General features: G+C 44.4%; 1 protein-coding gene across 1 annotated transcript in view; it reads right to left on the bottom strand.

Moving 5' to 3' along the window:
- Positions 1-19,066, bottom strand: part of LOC147702954 (protein bicaudal C homolog 1-A-like) — a 344,675-nt gene that overhangs the window by 2,607 nt on the left and 323,002 nt on the right. Inside the window, exon 19 of the mRNA XM_086931525.1 lies at positions 5,258-5,357. Coding sequence (XP_086787651.1) covers positions 5,258-5,357 — 100 coding nt within the window. The remainder of the gene's footprint in view (positions 1-5,257; positions 5,358-19,066) is intronic.

Below are 19,066 nucleotides of genomic sequence, written 5' to 3'. Positions count from 1 at the left end.
AAAAAAAAGAAGGGGGGGTGGTGCTGTCAGTTTACACAGCCGCCTTGACACCTCCCTTGTGAAACCGTTGCCTGACTATAAGGGCCTGAGTGCCCAGGTGCAGCCTTGGAGAGCACTGTCTGGAGAACACAGATGAGGCAGGAGGGAGAGGGGCAGAGAGGGGCTGGGCAGAGAGGAGCCGCTGGGGTGGAACAGAGAAGGGCTGGACAGAGGAGGTTTGGGTGGAGCACAGAAGGGCTGAACAGAGAGAGGCAGCTTGGGTGGAGCAGAGAAGGGCTGACAGAGGAGGCTTGGGTGGAGCAGAGAAGGGCTGGACAGAGAGCGGAGGCTTGGGTGGAGCAGAGAAGGGGTGGACAGAGAGAGGAGGCTTGGGTGGAGCAGCGGAGGCTTGGGTGGAGCAGAGAAGGGCTGGACAGAGAGAGAAGGCTTGGGTGGAGCAGAGAAGGGCTGGACAAAGATAGGAGTCTTGGGTGGAGCATAGAAGGGCTTGACAGAGGAGGCTTGGGTGGAGCAGAGAAGGGCTGGGCAGAGAGGAGGCTTGGGTGGAGCAGGGAAGGGCTGGACAGATAGAGGAGGCTTGGGTGGAGCAGAGAAGGGGTGGACAGAGAGAGGAGGCTTGGGTGGAGCAGTGGAGGCTTGGGTGAAGCAGAGAAGGGCTGAACAGAGAGAAGAGGCTTGGGTGGAGCAGAGAAGGACTGGACAAAGAGAAGAGGCTTGGGTGGAGCAGAGAAGGGCTGGACAGTGGAGGCTTGGGTGGAGCAGAGAAGGGTTGGGCAGAGAGAGGAGGCTTGGGTGGAGCAGAGAAGGGCTGGACAGAGAGAGGAGGCTTTGGGTGGAGCAGAAAAGGGCTGGACAGAGGAGGCTTGGGTGGAGCAGAGAAGGGCTGAACAGAGAGAGGAGGCTTGGGAGAGCGGAGAAGGGCTGGGCAGAGAGAGGAGGCTTGGGTGGAGCAGAGAAGGGCTGGACAGAGGAGCCTTGGGTGGAGCAGAGAAGGGCTGGACAGAGGAGCCTTGGGTGGAGCAAAGAAGGGCTGGTCAGAGAAGGCTTGGGTGGAACAGAGAAGGGCTGGACAGGGAGAGGAGGCTTGGGTGGAGCAGAGAAGGGCTGGACAGAGGAGGCTCGGGTGGAGCAGAGGAGGACTGGACAGAGAGAGGAGGCTTGGGTGGAACAGAGAAGGGCTGGACAGAGGAGGTTAGCGTGGAGCAGAGAAGGGCTGGACAGAGAGAGGAGGCTTGGGTGGAGCAGAGAAGGGCTGGACAGAGAGAGAAGGCTTGGGTGGAGTAGAGAAGGGCTGGACAGAGAGAGAAGGCTTGGGTAGAGCAGGGAAGGGCTGGACAGAGAGGGTATACAACCTTTACAACAAATCTTTTACCACGCACTACCATTACAACGCAGTCATTACAACGCAAACCATTACTACGCATTGCGCTGGGGGGCGCTCTAGGATAGGGAATACGTTTAATTTACTATCCAACACCTTCCCTAGTGTCCACGGGGACTGGAGTTGCAATAGTAAATTAAACTATTCGCTATCCAGCACCCCAAAGCGCTATGCGTTGTAATGGTATGCGTTGTAAATACTGCGTTGTAATGGTATGCGTGGTAAAAGTATGTGTTGTAACATCATACATCCGACAGAGAGAGGTGGCTTGGGTGGAGCGGAGAAGGGCTGGACAGAGAGGGGTCACTGGGGTGTAGCAGAGAAGGGCTGGACAGAGAGAGGAGGCTTGGGTGGAGCAGAGAAGGGCTGGACAGAGAGAGGAGGCTTGGGTGGAGCAGAGAAGGACTGGACAGAGACAGGTGTCTTGGGTGGAGCAGAGAAGGGCTGGACAGCAGAGGCTTAGGTGGAGCAGAGAAGGGATGGACAGAGAGAGGAGGCTTGGGTGGAGCAGAGAAGGGCTGGACAGAGGAGGCTTGGGTGGAGCAGAGAAGGGATGGACAGAGGAGGCTTGGGTGGAACAGAGCAGGGCTGGACAGAGGAGGAGGCTTGGGTGGAGCAGAACAGAAGAGGCTTGGGTGGAGCAGAGAAGGGCTTGACAGAGGAGGCTTGGGTGGAGCAGAGAAGGGCTGGACAGAGAGAGGAGGCTTGGGTGGAGCAGAGAAGGGCTGGACAGAGAGAGGAGGCTTGGGTGGAACAGAGAAGGGCTGGATAGAGGAGGCTTGGGTGGTGCAGAGAAGGGCTGGACAGAGAGAGGAGGCTTGGGTGGAGCGGAAAAGGGCTGGACAGAGAGAGGAGGCTTGGGTGGAGCAGTGAAGGGCTGGACAGAGAGAGGAGGCTTGGGTGGAGCAGAGAAGGACTGGACATGTGGATGCCTGATGCTTGTTCGTATTGTGTGTATGTTATACATAGCTTGTCCTGCTCTCTCACTTCTGACATACATAGCTTTTCCTGCTCTCTCACAGACATAGCTTGGCCTGCTCATTTCTGACCTTTCTTTATTCTGCTCTTGCTGCTTCGTTTCTGACTTCTATTTTTCCTCTTTATGCTCGTTTCTGACCTTTATTCTGCCTCTTTCTGTTCATTTCTAACCTTTATTTTGCCTCTTTCTCTTCGTTGCAGACCTTAATTTTGCCTCTTTCTGCTCGTTTCTCACCTATATCTTGCCTCTCTCTGCTCGTTGCTGGCCTTGGTTCTACCTCTCTCCGCTCGTTCCTGACCTTCATTCTGCCTTTTTTCTGGCCTTTATTTTGCATCTTTTTGCTTGTTTCCGACATATTTTTCTGCCTCTTTATGCTTGTTTCTGACCTTTATTCTGCCTTTTTCAGTTCGTTTCTGAACTTTATTCTGCCTCTTTCTGACCTTTATTTTGCCTTTTTCTTAGGGTGACCAGAATTTTAAAGCCAAAAACCGGGACATTTCACAAAAATTGAAGAAGGACTACAATTTAACTTCAAGCGAGCGCATAGAATGACAGTGCTTCTCAGCAGAGAGTTACAGAGCAGGCAATTAGAACATACATAAAATGCAATTTTTAAACCCAGTAGCTTACTTGTTAATTAAATTGCTTTCTTGAAACAACTACTAATTATCCCTGCTTTGTAAAATATAAAAAAACACCTCCTGCCGTTTTCAGTCGACCCGCTCTAAAAACCGGGACAAGAGCTACATTTCTTGAAATCTGCCGGGACAGGTGGTGAAAAACCAGGACCGTCTGGACACATCTGGGACGCCTGGTCACCCTACTCTTTCTGCTTGTTTCGGACCTTTATTCTGCCTCTTTATGCTAGTTTCCGACCTTTATTCTACCTCTTTCTGCTCGCTTACGACCTTTATTATGCCTCTTTGTGCTCGTTTCTGACATTTATTATTCCTCTCTTTGCCCTTTATTTTGCTGCATTCTGCTAATTTCTGACCTTTCTTCTGCCTCTTTATGCTCATTTCCGACCTTGATTATGCCTCTTTCTGATCATTTCCGACAATTATTCTGCCTCTTTCTGCCCCTTATTTTGCCTCATTCTCCTAGTTTTTGCCCTTTGTTTTGCCCCTTTCTGCTTGTTTCTGACCTTTATTCTGCCTCTTTCTGTTTGTTTCTGACCTTTGTTCTGCCTCTTGCTGCTCGTTTCTGAAGTCTATTTTACCTAATAAGGCTAGTTTCTGACCTCTATTTTGCCTCTTTCTGTTAGTTTCTCACCTTTATTTGACCTCTTTCTGCTCATTGCTGATCTTCATTTTGTTTCTTTCTGCTCATTACTGACCTTTAGTTTACCTCTTTCTGCTCATTTCCCACCTTTATTTTTAATCTTTCCACTCGTTTCTGGACTTCATTCTGCCTCTTGCTGCTCATTTCTGACCTCTATTTTGCCTCTTTCTGCTAGTTTCTTACCTTTATTCTGCCTTTTCGGTTAGTTTCTCACCTTTATTTTGCCTCCTTCTACTTGTTTACAACCTTTCTTCTGCTTCTTTATGCTCTTTTCTGACCTTTATTATGCCTCCTTCTGCTCATTTCTGACAATTATTCTGCTTCTTTCTGCCCCTTCCTTTGCCTCTTTCTGCTAGTTTCGGACCTTTTTTCTGCCTCTTTCTGCTCGTTTCTGACTCTATTTTGCCTCATTATGCTAGGTTCCAATCTCCATTTTGCCTTTTTCTACGCGTTTTTCACCTTTATTTTGCATCTCTCTACTTGTTTCTGACCTTTCTTCTGCCTCTTTATGCTAGTTTCTGACCTTTATTCTGCCTCTTTCTCCTAGTTTCCGACCTTTATTATGCCTCTTTCTGCTCATTTCTGACAATTATTCTGCCACTTTCGCCCCCTTATTTTGCCTCATTCTGCTAGTTTCTGACCTTTGGTCTGCCTCTTTCTGCTAGTTTCTGACCTTTATTCTGCCTCTTTCTGTTACTTTCTGGCCTTTGTTCTGCCTCCTGACTCTCGTTTATGACTTCTATTTTACCTCTTAAGGCTAGTTTCTGACCTCTATTTTGCCTCTTTCTGTTCCTTTCTCACCTTTATTTTGCCTCTTCTGCTCATTGCTGATCTTTATTTTGTTTCTTTCTGCTCATTACTGACCTTTAGTTTGCCTCTTCCTGCTCATTTCCCACCTTTATTTTGCCTCTTTCCACTTGTTTCTGGACTTTATTCTGCCTCTTGCTGCTCATTTCTGACCTCTATTTTGCCTCTTCCTGCTAGTTTCTGACCTTTATTCTGCCTTTTTCTGTTCGTTTCTCACCTTTATTTTGCCTCTTTCTACTTGTTTCCGACCTTTCTTCTGCTTCTTTATGCTTGTTTCTGACCTTTATTTTGCCTCCTTCTGCTCATTTCTGACAATTATTCTGCCTCTTTCTGTTCGTTTCTCACCTTTATTTTGCCTCTTTCTACTTGTTTCTGACCTTTGGTCTGCCTCTTTCTGCTAGTTTCTGACCTTTATTCTGCCTCTTTCTGTTCGTTTCTGACCTTTGTTCTGCCTCTTGCTGCTCATTTCTAACTTCTATTTTACCTCTTTATGCGTGTTTCTGACCTCTATTTTGCTTCTTTCTGTTTGTTTCTCACCTTTATGTTGCCTTTTTCTGACCACACTCAGCGACTCCGATAAATCCTGAAATGCAACTCGTTCTGCTCACAGAGAAATTCAAATTCACTGGTAGGATATATTTTCATGTCAGCAAATGTCTTTTGTGAGATTAAGATTCACACCCTTCTTTACTGTTTATCCCTTGCAAATCAATTATTTGAATATGAAAGTAACATTTTACACTGTAAATAGAACTGTGAATATTTTTGTTCACAAAATACTCCTGAAAGTATTCACTAAAAAAACGAACCTGTTATGGCCAGAAGCATTTTTCTTCTTGCACCAAATGTCGAGATTCCAAGTTCTCTCAAATCCTCATCGGTTAGTGTTAGGAAGGTTTGAAAATCAATCTGCGGAGGAATCACAGTGGGGTGGTAAATGTGTTGCTATTTCTACCCATCCAAAAGTTCGAAATAATGCTAAATCATTTACTAACTCCATATTTTGTTCCAGAAACAAAATATCATAACAAGCATTAAAGTGGAAAATTGTGTATATGGAACTGAGGGAGGGAGCATGGGTAACAACTGACATATAAACACATTTTGCAGCAACCATTACTGTGAGTATACAAAGCTTGCATGAAACGAGCTAAACCCCCCCCCCCCCTGCCAGAGTCACGGATCCATTATTACATTCATGTATGCTAAGATGAAAGCGGCACTCCATGTGAGCAAAGACCAACATCATGCCTGTCTTTTTGATTACATTAATTTATTTAACAGATAATTTAAAAGAACATATCCTTTGAAGAGGTGCTTCAGTACAATCTCATCACCTACAATTACAGCAAACACTGTTACATGATATGAAGGGTGGTAGATGATTGCCATTCAGCATTCATTTTGGCCGGGGATGAGATAATGAGACTCGATCCATTAACAGACAGCTAGAAGTGGTCAGAGTATAGAAATCCCGAACTCCTCCAACATTGAAAGGACACTTGAGATCATGAAATTTGGTCCCAAAGACAGGATTCATTCACTACTTCCCACTTTAATAGCTTGCAGTTGGGAGGACAGGACTTTCACTCATTTTTGACGATAAACGTCTAATTGCATACGGATCACACACACAGTGTTAAACTTAAAGGATCAATTGCATGCAGTATTAGAGTTATGGTTGTTCCGGAGCATGAGCTACTACAGAGTAGAAAGCACAAAAATGTGAGTTTCCCAGAAGACCATGTCCTCATCGAGAAGCAGAGTTCGCCAGTGAAATATACCCAAGTTGAGTAGTAGAGGGCAGTGTCTTATCTAGTGGAAAATTAGCCTCTAAATGTTATAGTTCAAGTAAATTGGAGTTTGTGTCAAAAGCTATTTGTGATTCATTGTTATCAACTTTCATCAACAGACGTTTTGATTAGGGTCCCAAAACATTGTATTGCAGCCTCTTAAGACAGCAATGATTGTTAATAACAACAGTAAGCTCATCCATTGATTGATAGAATAATTGTATACTAATTACACTGATCCACTGGCACACAATAATGAGTCATAAGCAGAAGCTGACAGCATCTATTTTACAAAGATACTGCTAAAAGTTCTTATTTCCTATACTAAAACTATGCCCTCAGCAGAAGACGTAGAAACCGCATAGTGTTGTCAAACTACCAAGCCTGAATTAAGCAAAGCATGAACCTACCATTTTTCCATATTAATTCATCAGGAATAAGATGTTGAACCTATTGGTTCTTAAACATCACAACTTGTGCAGTTTACTGCCCCTCGAGACGCACATGAAGGAGGTAAAAGGCAGGTGCAAGTTCTTCCTATGTAACAGATAAAACCTGTACTGATGTTCACATGCAGTTTTCCTGGAGCAGTGATTGAATGTTTAACATTAATGGAACCAACATATGTAATCTCCTAGATGAATACCTACAAATAACAATAAGATTATCCATATCCAATGTCACATTAGGGTGTGTGAAACATGCAGTAGGAGATGCAATGACATTTAGCACCAGCAAGACATTTCCATAATCAAGTACAAAGTTCTGAAGCCTAGAAACCATTTTCGAATAATAAATTACTCCTAAGATCCAGATCATATCTGTGGTCAGCACATCCCGGTGCTGCCTCAGTTTAATGTATCATCTCTTTTCCTTTATCCACATAAGAAAACTGAATATGATTTGTGGGAACTCGCAGAACTCTTGCATTTATAAGCAAACTCACTTTAACTTGTTCTGCCAAAACTCCTGCCGCTATGTGGTTCACAACTTTAAAGTGATGTAGAGCACAATTCATTTCAATTGTAGGGGTGCGTTTTATTCACACGTGTAGAGTGCATCCGCATATAATCCTTTGTCGTGTTAACATGATGTTTTAGGATTTTGAAATGTAATAACATAAAATGTGATGTATTTAGGACGTTACATTGAAAACGTGAAGAATTAATGTGGAAATCAAATGTAACTAACAGAAAACATTAACATGAAGAATTCATGTTGTGCAGCTGACGACCATTTATTATTACATGTGTTTATTAAACGTGTCACTTTATATGTAGGTAGGAATATTAACCAAATGTGTTTTATGTTCTATGCAATTAAATAAAGCTCATGCTCCATTTTTCTTATGTTAGCTGAATCTTGTAGGCTTGAAATACATTTCTCTGGAAGCTCCATCTTCAGAATTAACAGTTTGAATATCATGTGTGCTGTTGTATTTTCACACTGGAGAAGGCCTGGAAATCAAGGTCATAATTTTCCTGTTCAGGAACATCGCCGTCCTGTGGGAAACTACCTATGAGAATGTGGTCAGAGTGGATGGCATGACCCAAAAGGAATTCTGGGAAAATACTTGTGATATTGGAATGCTGCAAGTAGGGAAAGAGCCCCACTTCTTCTCTGCCTTTGGAGATTGAGCATCTTAGAACGAGCTCTGTCTCAGTAGCTTCATGCTACCTTACCCATTTTAGTGGAGAGACTCCTTAGAAAGACTCCACATGCTGATACCTTCTTATCCACTTTACCCTGAAGAACGCTTAAATAGGGATGCCATGTTAGCATTATTGTAGGGATAGATTGATGCTTTATATTCATCAGCCCTCAATGAAGGGACATTTGGACTCATGCTTTTTGGTCCTCTGCATTCTACTTCTTGAGTTAATTGTGTGGTGCATGCTGCACCAACTCAACTTTATTCGCAGATTTGGATTATGTTGATTCCAATTAATTTCTACACCTTCATCTTGAGATGTCTTTTGTCCAGTAATTTTTTACTTTGTAATAAATTAATCAACTATTTTTGGTGGTCTGTGGCTATGCCCCTAGAGAAATTGCTTTTGAACTGGCTGACTTTGGTAAATATTTCTCTCCCCTCCATGCTTTTATGCTGAGAAAAAGTACCATTGACTTGTGATTCTAGGACTGATCTAGAATGTATGGGCCCGGCCCTTTTAAAAGCAAGACTCTTACTAGGAAGATATTCTAGGACCAACTATTAAATTAATCCATTGGCATCCAGTCAACCTTCAAACCCATCTGCCTTACTGAAAAATATATCTGTGGGAAACTAACCTTATAATAATCATGGATTTTAGTGTTACCTGTGCTGACATCAGTTGAACTTGGGAGCCACAGGTATATATATAACAGGGGTCATGCCCAGCTAACACTCATCTACCTGAGCAATAAACATCAGCGATGTGGAATCAAAAGCAAACGGTATTAAGGGATTAATCAAAACACATTTATTTTAAGCCAGAGTATAATTAATTACCCTGCTTCTCCCAATTCTAATTTATAACAAATTAATTTCTACTCTTTTAACTTGTGTACGTTTCAAGTGACGGGAAAAAAAGCACATTAAGGTCACAGCAAACTACTACATATAAAGTTATCAGATATATACAATGTACACGTCTTTACACAAACATTTAAATCACACTCATATATATGATACATTACATATCTACAGTATATACTACATATACCACATAAAAAATATACAAATATCAAAAACTAATAGATCAATAATTAGTTCCCCTACTGCGAACAAAACAAACAGAGCGTACACTCTTGATTCAGAGTAATACACTTTGAGGTAGTCCCTATAGCGCTTGAGGGATGACACCTCAAAAATTATTAAAGAGTCGCTTTATTTCTTTCTCGCAACTCTAAATAGGGGGACTCCTTTGTAAATGTCACTCAATTTAGATGTCTTCAAATTAACTGTATGAGTTTTGAAATCTGTCAAGGTTTTATTGATACTCTCTAGTAGGGCTTTAGCATCTACAGTTGTGGAGTCCCCTTCTATCTCTTCTTCAAGTCTTTTAATCTCCTTGAGTTCCTCTTCGCTAATTCGCAAAGCAGTATTTATTGATAACACAATCCAATCGCGAGAGCACTTAGTCCCTACTCCACCGAAATAAATTAAGTAGGGTTTATCATTAAGAAAGATAACCAGGATATTTTTTACCTGGAGTCCCACCACCGGTATGGTATTACTTTTGAAATGCCCCAATAATACCTCAGCATGCAACTGAGTATGTGTATTTTTCTTTCTTATTTGTATGAGTCTCTCTCCTTTATCTGAACTGAGTGGCCTGTCTCCTAAAATGTCAGCCCCCAATAATGAGGGTATCTGTTTTAGCCTGTTAATCTCTTCTTCAGTATAGTTAACCATGTGAGGTTCTGATGAACTTGGGAGCCACAGCATAAAGGAGAGCAAGGTTTACTGTATCCAAAAACCGATTCACAGAGTTTGTTTCAATCTACAGATCCATTTAAGACCATTACTAGTGATCTTACATAATTGGCCTCAGGTTGAGGATTTTATTCAACTTGGTTGCCTTCACTTTTCACAGCAGATCAAGAAGTGCCGGGAGTTCAGAAGTTATGACATTTTAATCTGGGTCTCTGTTGGCTTCTCTGTATTTGAGACTCTTGAGTATCCTCACTGTGTCCCTTTAGCTCTAGGGCTTGATCAGGTGAGACCTGCAGACATTATGTTGCAGCTCTACTTGTGTATCTTCTTCATCTGAACCCTTGCTCTGAGATGGGGTTCAGTTGGATTAATCAGTAGCCATTATCTCCATGTCTGCTACAGTTTGTCTCACTCTCTTTGTGTGTGACGCATAAATCCACTTTGACAACCCAGCACATCTCACAGCAGTGGTGGACACAAGGATCCCCTGATGCTGTACTTCTAGTAAGGCTCCACATGGGTCTTGTGAGCATGCTTTTTCACCAAAACCCAGTTTCCAGAATTAAGGTTGAGGCACTGCACTTGCCCCGCTGGTGGTGTCACCAAATGGACCTAATGAGAGATAGAATGCTCCACATCAGCCAGTCCTCTGAAATACTCAAGAACAATATCACCAGTGATATTTACACGCGCAGCTTCACGAACAGAAGGGATTTTCATGTCTCTCACTATCTGTACTTAATGGGAGTAGAGTTCTGCCCTTATGCTTAGTGGAGTTACGAGGCTCATCAACTGAAAGTGCCTCTGGCCAATTCAGTGAGGTGGAGGCACACACCGTCGCAATCCCAAATTTCAACATATGGCTAACTTGCTCAACAACTCCTGATGCTTATGATCTATAGCTACAATGAATTTCTGATGTATTATCAAAGCTATGTGGAGTAGCTCCATGATAGCATCCTTAAAATGTGTCCCACAGTTCGATTCTAGAGAAAATGGAATGCCAAAATGTGGAATCAATTCACTCAATAATAGTTTGATACATTGAGTATATTGCCCTTTCTACTTGGGTATACTTCCATTCATCTGAAAACAATACAGACTACTAGATTGGTATATCTTAGCCCATTACAGATGGGCATTTCACCAAAATGTAACAGCAGTGTGACAGGTCATACGTCGACATGGGTAGCAGTAGCCCAGATCGGGACCCCGGGGGAATGGGTCTACCTCAGGCAGCCTTACTAGTGGTGGAGCAGACCACACCCTCTCATTCATGCACGGCTGCATATAGGCTAGCCCCTGAGGTGAGAGGCCATCGCAACCAGGAAGAAGTGGAAGCGACTCGGGACGGAGAAGAGGCATGAACATTATGAGAGCAGTAGGAAGGAGACGTCAGATGGCAAAACCACATAGTGAGGAGTTAAGGGTAAGAGGATACGAGGAGCAAAAAGGACAGATCATACGAAATCCATGAAATGGAGCAGCAGACGGAAGATTACGAGCAGACTCCAGAAAAAGGCGAGCAGGACGAGACTGCTGTGACTCACGGAATGAGTCACGGCCTCAGGCGAGTACCAGGGAAGGGTCCTCACTGGATGGTCTCTTGGGCACAGGTGTGGGGGGTGCTAATGTGGTTCTGAGGGTGCGAAGGGAGTTAAGAAGGCAGGAGTTTGTTGGCACCAGCATGCACCAAACCACAAACTGGGCTTAGGGGGCAACAGGTGATTAAGCAAAAGGATCAGCAGGGAAAGAAGGCCCATCTTCTGTGCGTCTTCTGCATGCCTGATCTCACAGATAGAGAGAAAAGTAATGAAGTGACCAACCCCTGAACTTAACACACTGCAAACATTTCACATAACCTGCATGGTTTGGTGGCAGTAATATGAACCAGAAATAGCCTGTACCTAATAGTCTCTCATGTGTATATTTCCGTGAGGCCAATCCAGGAGTATCAAGAAGTAGAAGACGCCATCCTGCAGTAACCAACTCGGAGGGCCAACCACAAGAGTGACATTGGACAAAATAACTCTATTACAATAGTTACTTTCTCTGCTGTCACGTTATAATAAATCTTGTCCTACGACATACCCTTGGTCTGGGTCATCACTGTAACCCTGTTACAAACAGATGACTAGATGAGTCATCAGACTTCTCTATGTGACTCTAGGTCACAACTGCCCTTTTGCCAGCATTTACCTGCGGCCATGTCATGCATCACTGACACGATCTCTTAGCCATCGATTGGAAATGGGATTTTAATCAATATTTCTGAAATGTGCAAATCATCCCATCTCTCCGAAGATGAGTAGGATCATGAAAGTGTCAGGCCTTTGTGGGAGTTCCTCAAATGTCTGGGTTGTTTTAAACAATCTTTTTAACCTTTATGTCCAGCCGCTGGCTGATGTCGCCATGCGTGGGAACCTCTCCATCGTGTCCTATGCAGACGACACGCAGCTTGCGGTTGCGATTAGTGGGGCTTCCGATCTCGAGGCAGCCAAGTTCCGTGAGGGACTCATATCCGTGGCCCACTGGATGAATGATAATTACCTACAATTGAACGCTAAAAAAAACGAGGTGCTCATTGTGGGGAAACAAATTCATCTGTGGGGTGACAGCTGGTGGCCACGCGAGCTCGGTCCTACCCCTACCCCTGTCACTGAAGTCAAAAACCTTGGGGTGTGGTTTGACTCCCAACTGAGCTTTTCCACTCACACTAAAAAGACCGCGGCATCTTGCTTTGGAATCTTGCGTCAGCTTCGGTCCACCTTCAAATACTTTGACGCTCCTACACGTCAACTCATTGTGCAAGCTTTGATTCTGTCTAAATTAGACTATGCCAGCTCTCTTTTTCTTGGAGTCAATCAGGCTGAGCTCTCCCGTCTCCAACGCGTCCAGAACGCTGCCGCCAGGGCTCTGGTTGGTTTGCCTAAATTCTGTTCAGCTAGGAGAACCATCTTTAATCTCCATTGGCTCCCGGTGGCACAGAGAATAAAGTTTAAATCTCTGATTTTGACATTCAAAATCCTTAAGCTTTCTTCTCCTCAGATTCTGCAGCAACTTATTTCTCCTTATGTTCCAGCTCGTTCTCTGCGGTCTTCTGTTCTCCACCTTGCCACTGTTCCCCGTTGCAAGAGATCCAGGATTGGCGGCCGCTCCTTCCGAGTCCTTGCCGCCAAACTGTGGAATTCCTTGCCCGTCCACATCCGTGCCATCGATGAGCTCCTGGCTTTTAGGAAGGCGGTTAAAACTTTTCTTTTCCCCATAGTCCCTTAGTTCTGTTGCCGTTGTGTTGTGTTTCCCACCTCCTGTCCGGTTTTTGTTCTGCACTAGCGCCAGGACGCCCCTTTGCTGGGGCAGCTGTGCGCTCAATAAATCAGGATAACATAACATAACATATTGGTTACATGATTACTGTCAGTTTTACAGGATTCATCTAGATTGAATTAGATGGACTCAAGAGCACACTATTTGGTCACTTGATCTGCATTTCGATTGCTCTCGGTGACCATGTCATTGCCACTCTTGTATGCCACGCATTACAAAACAGGATTTTTCATGGTAACTGAAGTGCTTTAAGGAAATTTAGAATGTAATCACAATTGCATATTAGAGAACCATGTCATAAATCCTCTTTATGGCCACAACTGGACAAAATTATGGACCATGACATAATCGTATAGGCTGTCATTGTAGCTTGTAACACTTGAATCGCTGGCCACAGAACACACTCTTGTGAAGGCAATCAATTGGGCTACTTGTGCTGAGGTTGCTCAAGTAGGATGCTTCCACAATACCAGATGTGGTCACTACTGCATATGCTGCCCTCAAAGTCCCATTAGGCTTTCTCATCCAAGATCCAGTAACAAACAATATGAAATCGGCTAATTCAAGTGGTACATTCAGTATGTCTGGATTTGGCTTTGTGCATATTCCTGTGACATCCACAAAGTCAAGGTCACAATTGTCTTCTTCATACTCATGATTGCATGGTTTAAAACATTACATCTCCTAATTGAAATATTTTCAACCACCAAGATTACTTGCTTGTATTTGGTCAATCAGCTATTAGTCATATGCTAAATTTGATTATGAGTCAGCAAAATTTCAACTGACGGGAGAACCATCACAATTAGAGCGTAACCCATTACAATCAACTTGCTCTGCTGAATCCCCACACAGACTGCTGTGACCGATTTAAAGCAACCGGGAAGTGCAAGTTCGGCGGAAAAGTGGGCCTCTGGCCATTTCATTTCTCCATGGGTCTAGACCAACACAGAAAATGCACACCCATCATATTAATGATCGAACAAAACGAAATCTTTGTCGGAGTCTAGCATTCCTAGGGCTAAGGTGCTACAGAGTTTGTCTCTGAGCTCTAGGAAGGCACTCATTCATTCTTCATCTCAGGGTACCAGATCATTCACATCAATGTAAATAGGTCTCTACCACTAGGAAACAGTTAGTAATCAACCGACGACAGTAGCTAACCACGCCCAGGAACATCCTCACTTTTGAATTGTGGGTGACTGCATTCTGAGGATGGTAGAGATCTCCTCTTTTGAGACCTTTCTCAATCTCTTTTCAATGTTGTGTACTAAACATATGACCTCTTTATGACAGTACTGGACTTTATGCATAGTCTTATCAAAATGATTTAACAAGGCAATCATGTCTAATCTGCAGCTTTCCTTCGTTGTAGACCCCCAAATAAGTTGTCTATTTATTGAATCAGCACTAAATTATAGGGCAATTGTAATGTCTCCAGATTTATCTTCAGTATCTGTTTAAAGATCAGGGAGCTTTCCATTTACCCTTGTGGTACTCTACACCAGACCAAAATTCTATTAAAAAATTGCATCATAAAAATGGTATTAAAAAATGAAAGTAAAAAAAAACTGAGAATCTGATTTAGAGTTCGGCAGATGTCCCGTTCGTTTTATTACAAGTTTATTTTAGCCAAGGGCACTTGTAATCTGGTGGACAGGATATCCGTCATGATTGTAACAGAGTAACCCATCTGCCGAACTCTAACTCAGGTTCTCAGTATCCCTTATGTAAGGGAATGGAAAAGAATGCTTGGCACAATTCTATGACTGTGAACTACTCCACATCTGACAGGATTTGGTACCACGGAACAAAATGAAATTACAATTCTGTTTATTTTCTAAGGTGCTGCATTATTCTCCATTTTTATTTGACTTTTAAAGTCCCATAATTTGGGAGTTGCAGGGATTGCTTGTGACTTCCTTTAAAATGCCCTGGTCAATCATTTGGTTGATCACTGGAGTCATTTCTGACACTGCCTGTGGAGTAAGATTATATTGAGTTGTTATGGGAAAAATTGCATCTGTTTTCACCATTATTTTCGCTGGCTCTACACCTTTTGTCAGTCCAGTGTATGAGCCTATACATTTTCAAACCTCCTTCCCTATTGTACAGTTGAAATCAGGAGGCAAGTCATGAAAACTAGGTACTTGTGATTTTATTTTGAAGTCAGCATCTTCAACATGGGTCTCAATTGCCATTCCATCTGGTGTACAGAAACTCTGCAATTCATCTTGCACACAAGTTCCCTTCCAAACAAGTTTACAGGAATTTTGTTACATATTATGAAATCATATGGATTTTCAATACAGCCAGTCTTCACAGCCACATATGTAGAAGCATTTATAGTAATATGTTTTTAGGTCTTGCCTATTAATCCTGCAAGGGATAATAGACGAGAGTATAGTGGGCAAACCAAGGTCTGAAACCATCGCGGATTTCGGACAGTTTGTGTGGTGTACTCGTGCGGAAAGCACGTCCACATCAAAGCCATCAGCCCACAGGCATCTGTTGCTTTTCTAGCGTGCACAGTGCGCTCGGCCTCACTTCTCCTCCCCCCTAATTACATCCCGCAGTCTAAGAGGTTTCCCTGGCTGCTTTCCTTGTCTACGAGAGATACTTGGCTAGCGTGGAATTACGTTCGGATTGTTTCCTTTTGAATGTGTCATAAGTTTAATTTAATTAGTTTTCCCTCTTGCAAGGTGTAGTAGTGTTTGCTTGAAGACATAACGATTTAGGAGTACTAGACTTGTTTAATTGCTGTTCAGAAACTATAGCCCTTTTATTTATCCAGCTTAAGAATTTCTTGTATTCAACGTCACTCCCTGCGCCTTTAAATGTCCAAGCGAGAGAGGTACTTCGGGTGTTTTTTGACAGCAGCTCTTTCTCATTCGGACCAAGACGTTCTTGGTTTCCTTCACTCAACCCATATGAGGAAGTTAGGCTCGCTGTTTTTTTCGAACTGAGTTTATTTGTCGTGTCTAGTTTTCATAGGTTCTGTCAGTCAGCCCAGTCTTGCAGCGAAGTGGAAGTGGGTGCTACTGCTCTATCGTGTCTACACACTCTACTCCCGGTGTTGAAATGTAGGCTCCTACAGCGATACACTTAAGACTGTACCTCACAAATTTTGTATGTTTTCTTTGAGACCTATTGTACCACGGTTGCCTTTGGGTACAATACCCCTGTCTCCTCCCCCATACTCTGTACATTTAGGTATATTGTGCAAAGTGGTTACGTTCTTGCTAGAAGCAGCGCGTTGTGAAAGGTGCTTGCATAAGCGGTACATTTGTCAGCCAGATTTCTGAAGTATTGCTCCGAACCGGGTTGGCTTTTTAGTGTAATATAAAGGTATATTGTCTGAGGGCAGTAAGAAATGGCCTTGCATCCAAGTGCAGCCACAGAAATGAGCAGCGCTCAATGAAAGGCTGTGTTAATTGCCGGGGCAGCTAAATGTCGGTGCGTGGTACAAACACGATCTCCTAATGTGCCGTGAACGCACCTGCCCCCTTACCCAAAGCAAGGTATCTCCTTGCGCCGATTGCACACACGTTCCTTTGTATGTTTATCGGCAGCTTTTCTTAATGGAGCGCAAGCATTTTAAGTTTGACAGCTACCCCTACAGAACGATTGCCACCATTGGCCACCATGCACGCCGATGTTTAGCAGCAGATCTTTTTTTGAAGCACTTTGGTAGAGAAGCCTCAACCCCTTTTCCATGTCATGGGCTTTTTAATACAGTAATGAGGGTGGTTTTTAAACGTATTTGCAGATGACATCATAGATTTCTTCCTTGCTTACTAGGTACCTGCTTTAAAATAAAAATTAAAGAGAACGCTGAACCTTACTCCTAGTTTGAAGAAATGGATGCTCGTGGATTACATGCAGTTCATGTGCCCGTGCACGCGCTTCAGACCCGCCACAGCAATGCCGAGTGCTTCACACTTCAAAGGAATGCTCTCCCCCGCCCCCATGCCTCTTCTCTCACCCTTTCGCTATCTCCCCCGCCCTCCCACCTTCAGCCTCTTCCTCCGCTGGACCTGCCCTCCCACGCCATTGGCTTTTCCTCCGTCCCCACTCTCTGCCTTGCACTCCTCTCCCACCCTCGCAATCCGTTATTTTTTTGTCCACTCCTAATTATGTGCAGTTACACACTAGCCTTAAGTATTCTTTTGCACAGCACCAAATCAGTTCACAAGTAGACAAACCGTGCTCACGGACTTTCTTTGCTCCCACCCACTAGCATTTTATCGCACCCTGTCACTTCATTTTTTTTCTCAGATCCACGTAAACGTAAGAGCACAACTCTCGTTATTATAACTCACATCAAGACACTACCCATACAGGCCACATGACCGAAATACGCCGTTCAGAGCAATGCACGCCACAACCAGGGAATAGTGTGAATGAAGCTGCAGTACAGTTGTAGTCATACCCGAGCATTTCTTTGAAGTCTGCCCCTTCTGTGATGCTCCTCATAGGAAGCCATTGGGCTCAGCGGGCTTCAGCTCTCAGCCTCCCCCCCCACCCCACCCCACCCCCCCACCCCACCCCACCCCCCCCAGCCTCCGTACACACACTGGCATTTTTTTTGAGCTGCCAACCGCAGGCGTGTACTTGACAGGTCTTTAAAAAGAACAATCACTTGTTAACGACGCTTTGTTGTTTTTCACACCTTCTTGGAGCCCCAGCATCTCCACTCTGCCTGTGCCTTGAAGAATTACCCCCACCCTCCCGAAAATGTTATCCGCCCCCCCACACCGAAATGTGGCTCTTGTTGCGCCTCTGTAGGAAGCCCTTGAGTGTGCCACACGCTCTCTTTTTCTGTTTAGTTTGATCCTTAGTTGCCTGCGGATTGCGATCTCACACATTTGGTTGCTGCGCGCCCCCTTCCCTTCCGTCTCCACTCTCTACCTTGCACTCCTCTCCCTCCCTTGCAATCCGTTGTTTGTAACGTGGGTGGGTGTAAGCTCTCGGACCAGCCGTTGGCTACCAGTATCTTCTAGTTTGTTGGCTTTGATATTTAATTATCCGGAATTGGGCTCAATATTCGGGTTTCTTCTGGTCACTGAAGGTGCCTTGACATTAGTCACATCTGAATTGACAGGATACAGCAAGGGTCTCAGCCAGTTTTGAATCCAAGTCAAATAACTTTTTTTTTTCTCGTTCAAAACAGTGCCCTTATTTGGACAATGACAGACCTTGCTAAAAAACGTCTTTCGGATCCTTTCTTGTGAATTGAAACTGCACATACGCTGTGCTGTGGTGTGTTTGCATTTCAGACCTCTGGTGGTGAGCTTTTTCCAGGTACCCGAGGAGGTTGTACCATAGAGCGCTACCCTTTTCCCGTCCCTCCCCCCCTGGAGACTGCCCTTCCCCGTTATGCCTGTAGTGACACAATGAAGTTAGCTCTTAACGTATGGCGGGGACTCTTCGCATGATGGTGTCGACCACAGGTTTTATATCGGCACCCGCAGAGTGTTGCTCTACCCCAGCATCACTCAGCACCACCACAGCAACACTCAGCACCACCACAGCACCACTCAGCACCACCACAGCACCACTCAGCACCACCAGTGCATCACTCAGCACCACCACAGCAACACTCAGCACCACCACAGCACCACTCAGCACCACTCAGCACCACCACAGCACCACTCAGCATCACCACTGCATCACTCAGCACCACCATAGAATCATTATGCGCCACCACAGCATCACTCAGCGCCACACCAGCATCACTCAGCACCACCACAGCATCACTCAGCACCACCACTGCACCACTCAGCACCACCACAGCAGCACTCAGCACCACCACAGCAGCACTCAGCACCACCACAGCACCATTCAGCACCACCACAGCACCACTCAGCACCATCACAGCACCACTTAGCACCACCACAGCACCACTCAGCACCACCACAGCATCACTCAGCACCACCACAGCACCACTCAGCACACCCCAGCATCACTCAGCACCACCCCAGCATCACTCAGCACCACCACAGCACCACTCAGCACCACCACATTATCACTCAGCACCACTCAGCACCACCACAGCATCACTCAGCACCACCACA

The sequence above is a fragment of the Lissotriton vulgaris genome, chromosome 7, assembly GCF_964263255.1.
Source record: "Lissotriton vulgaris chromosome 7, aLisVul1.2, whole genome shotgun sequence".
NCBI lineage: Eukaryota > Metazoa > Chordata > Amphibia > Caudata > Salamandridae > Lissotriton > Lissotriton vulgaris.
The sequence above is the reverse complement of the archived record's forward strand: the minus strand, read 5'-3'. Positions and strand labels throughout refer to the sequence as shown.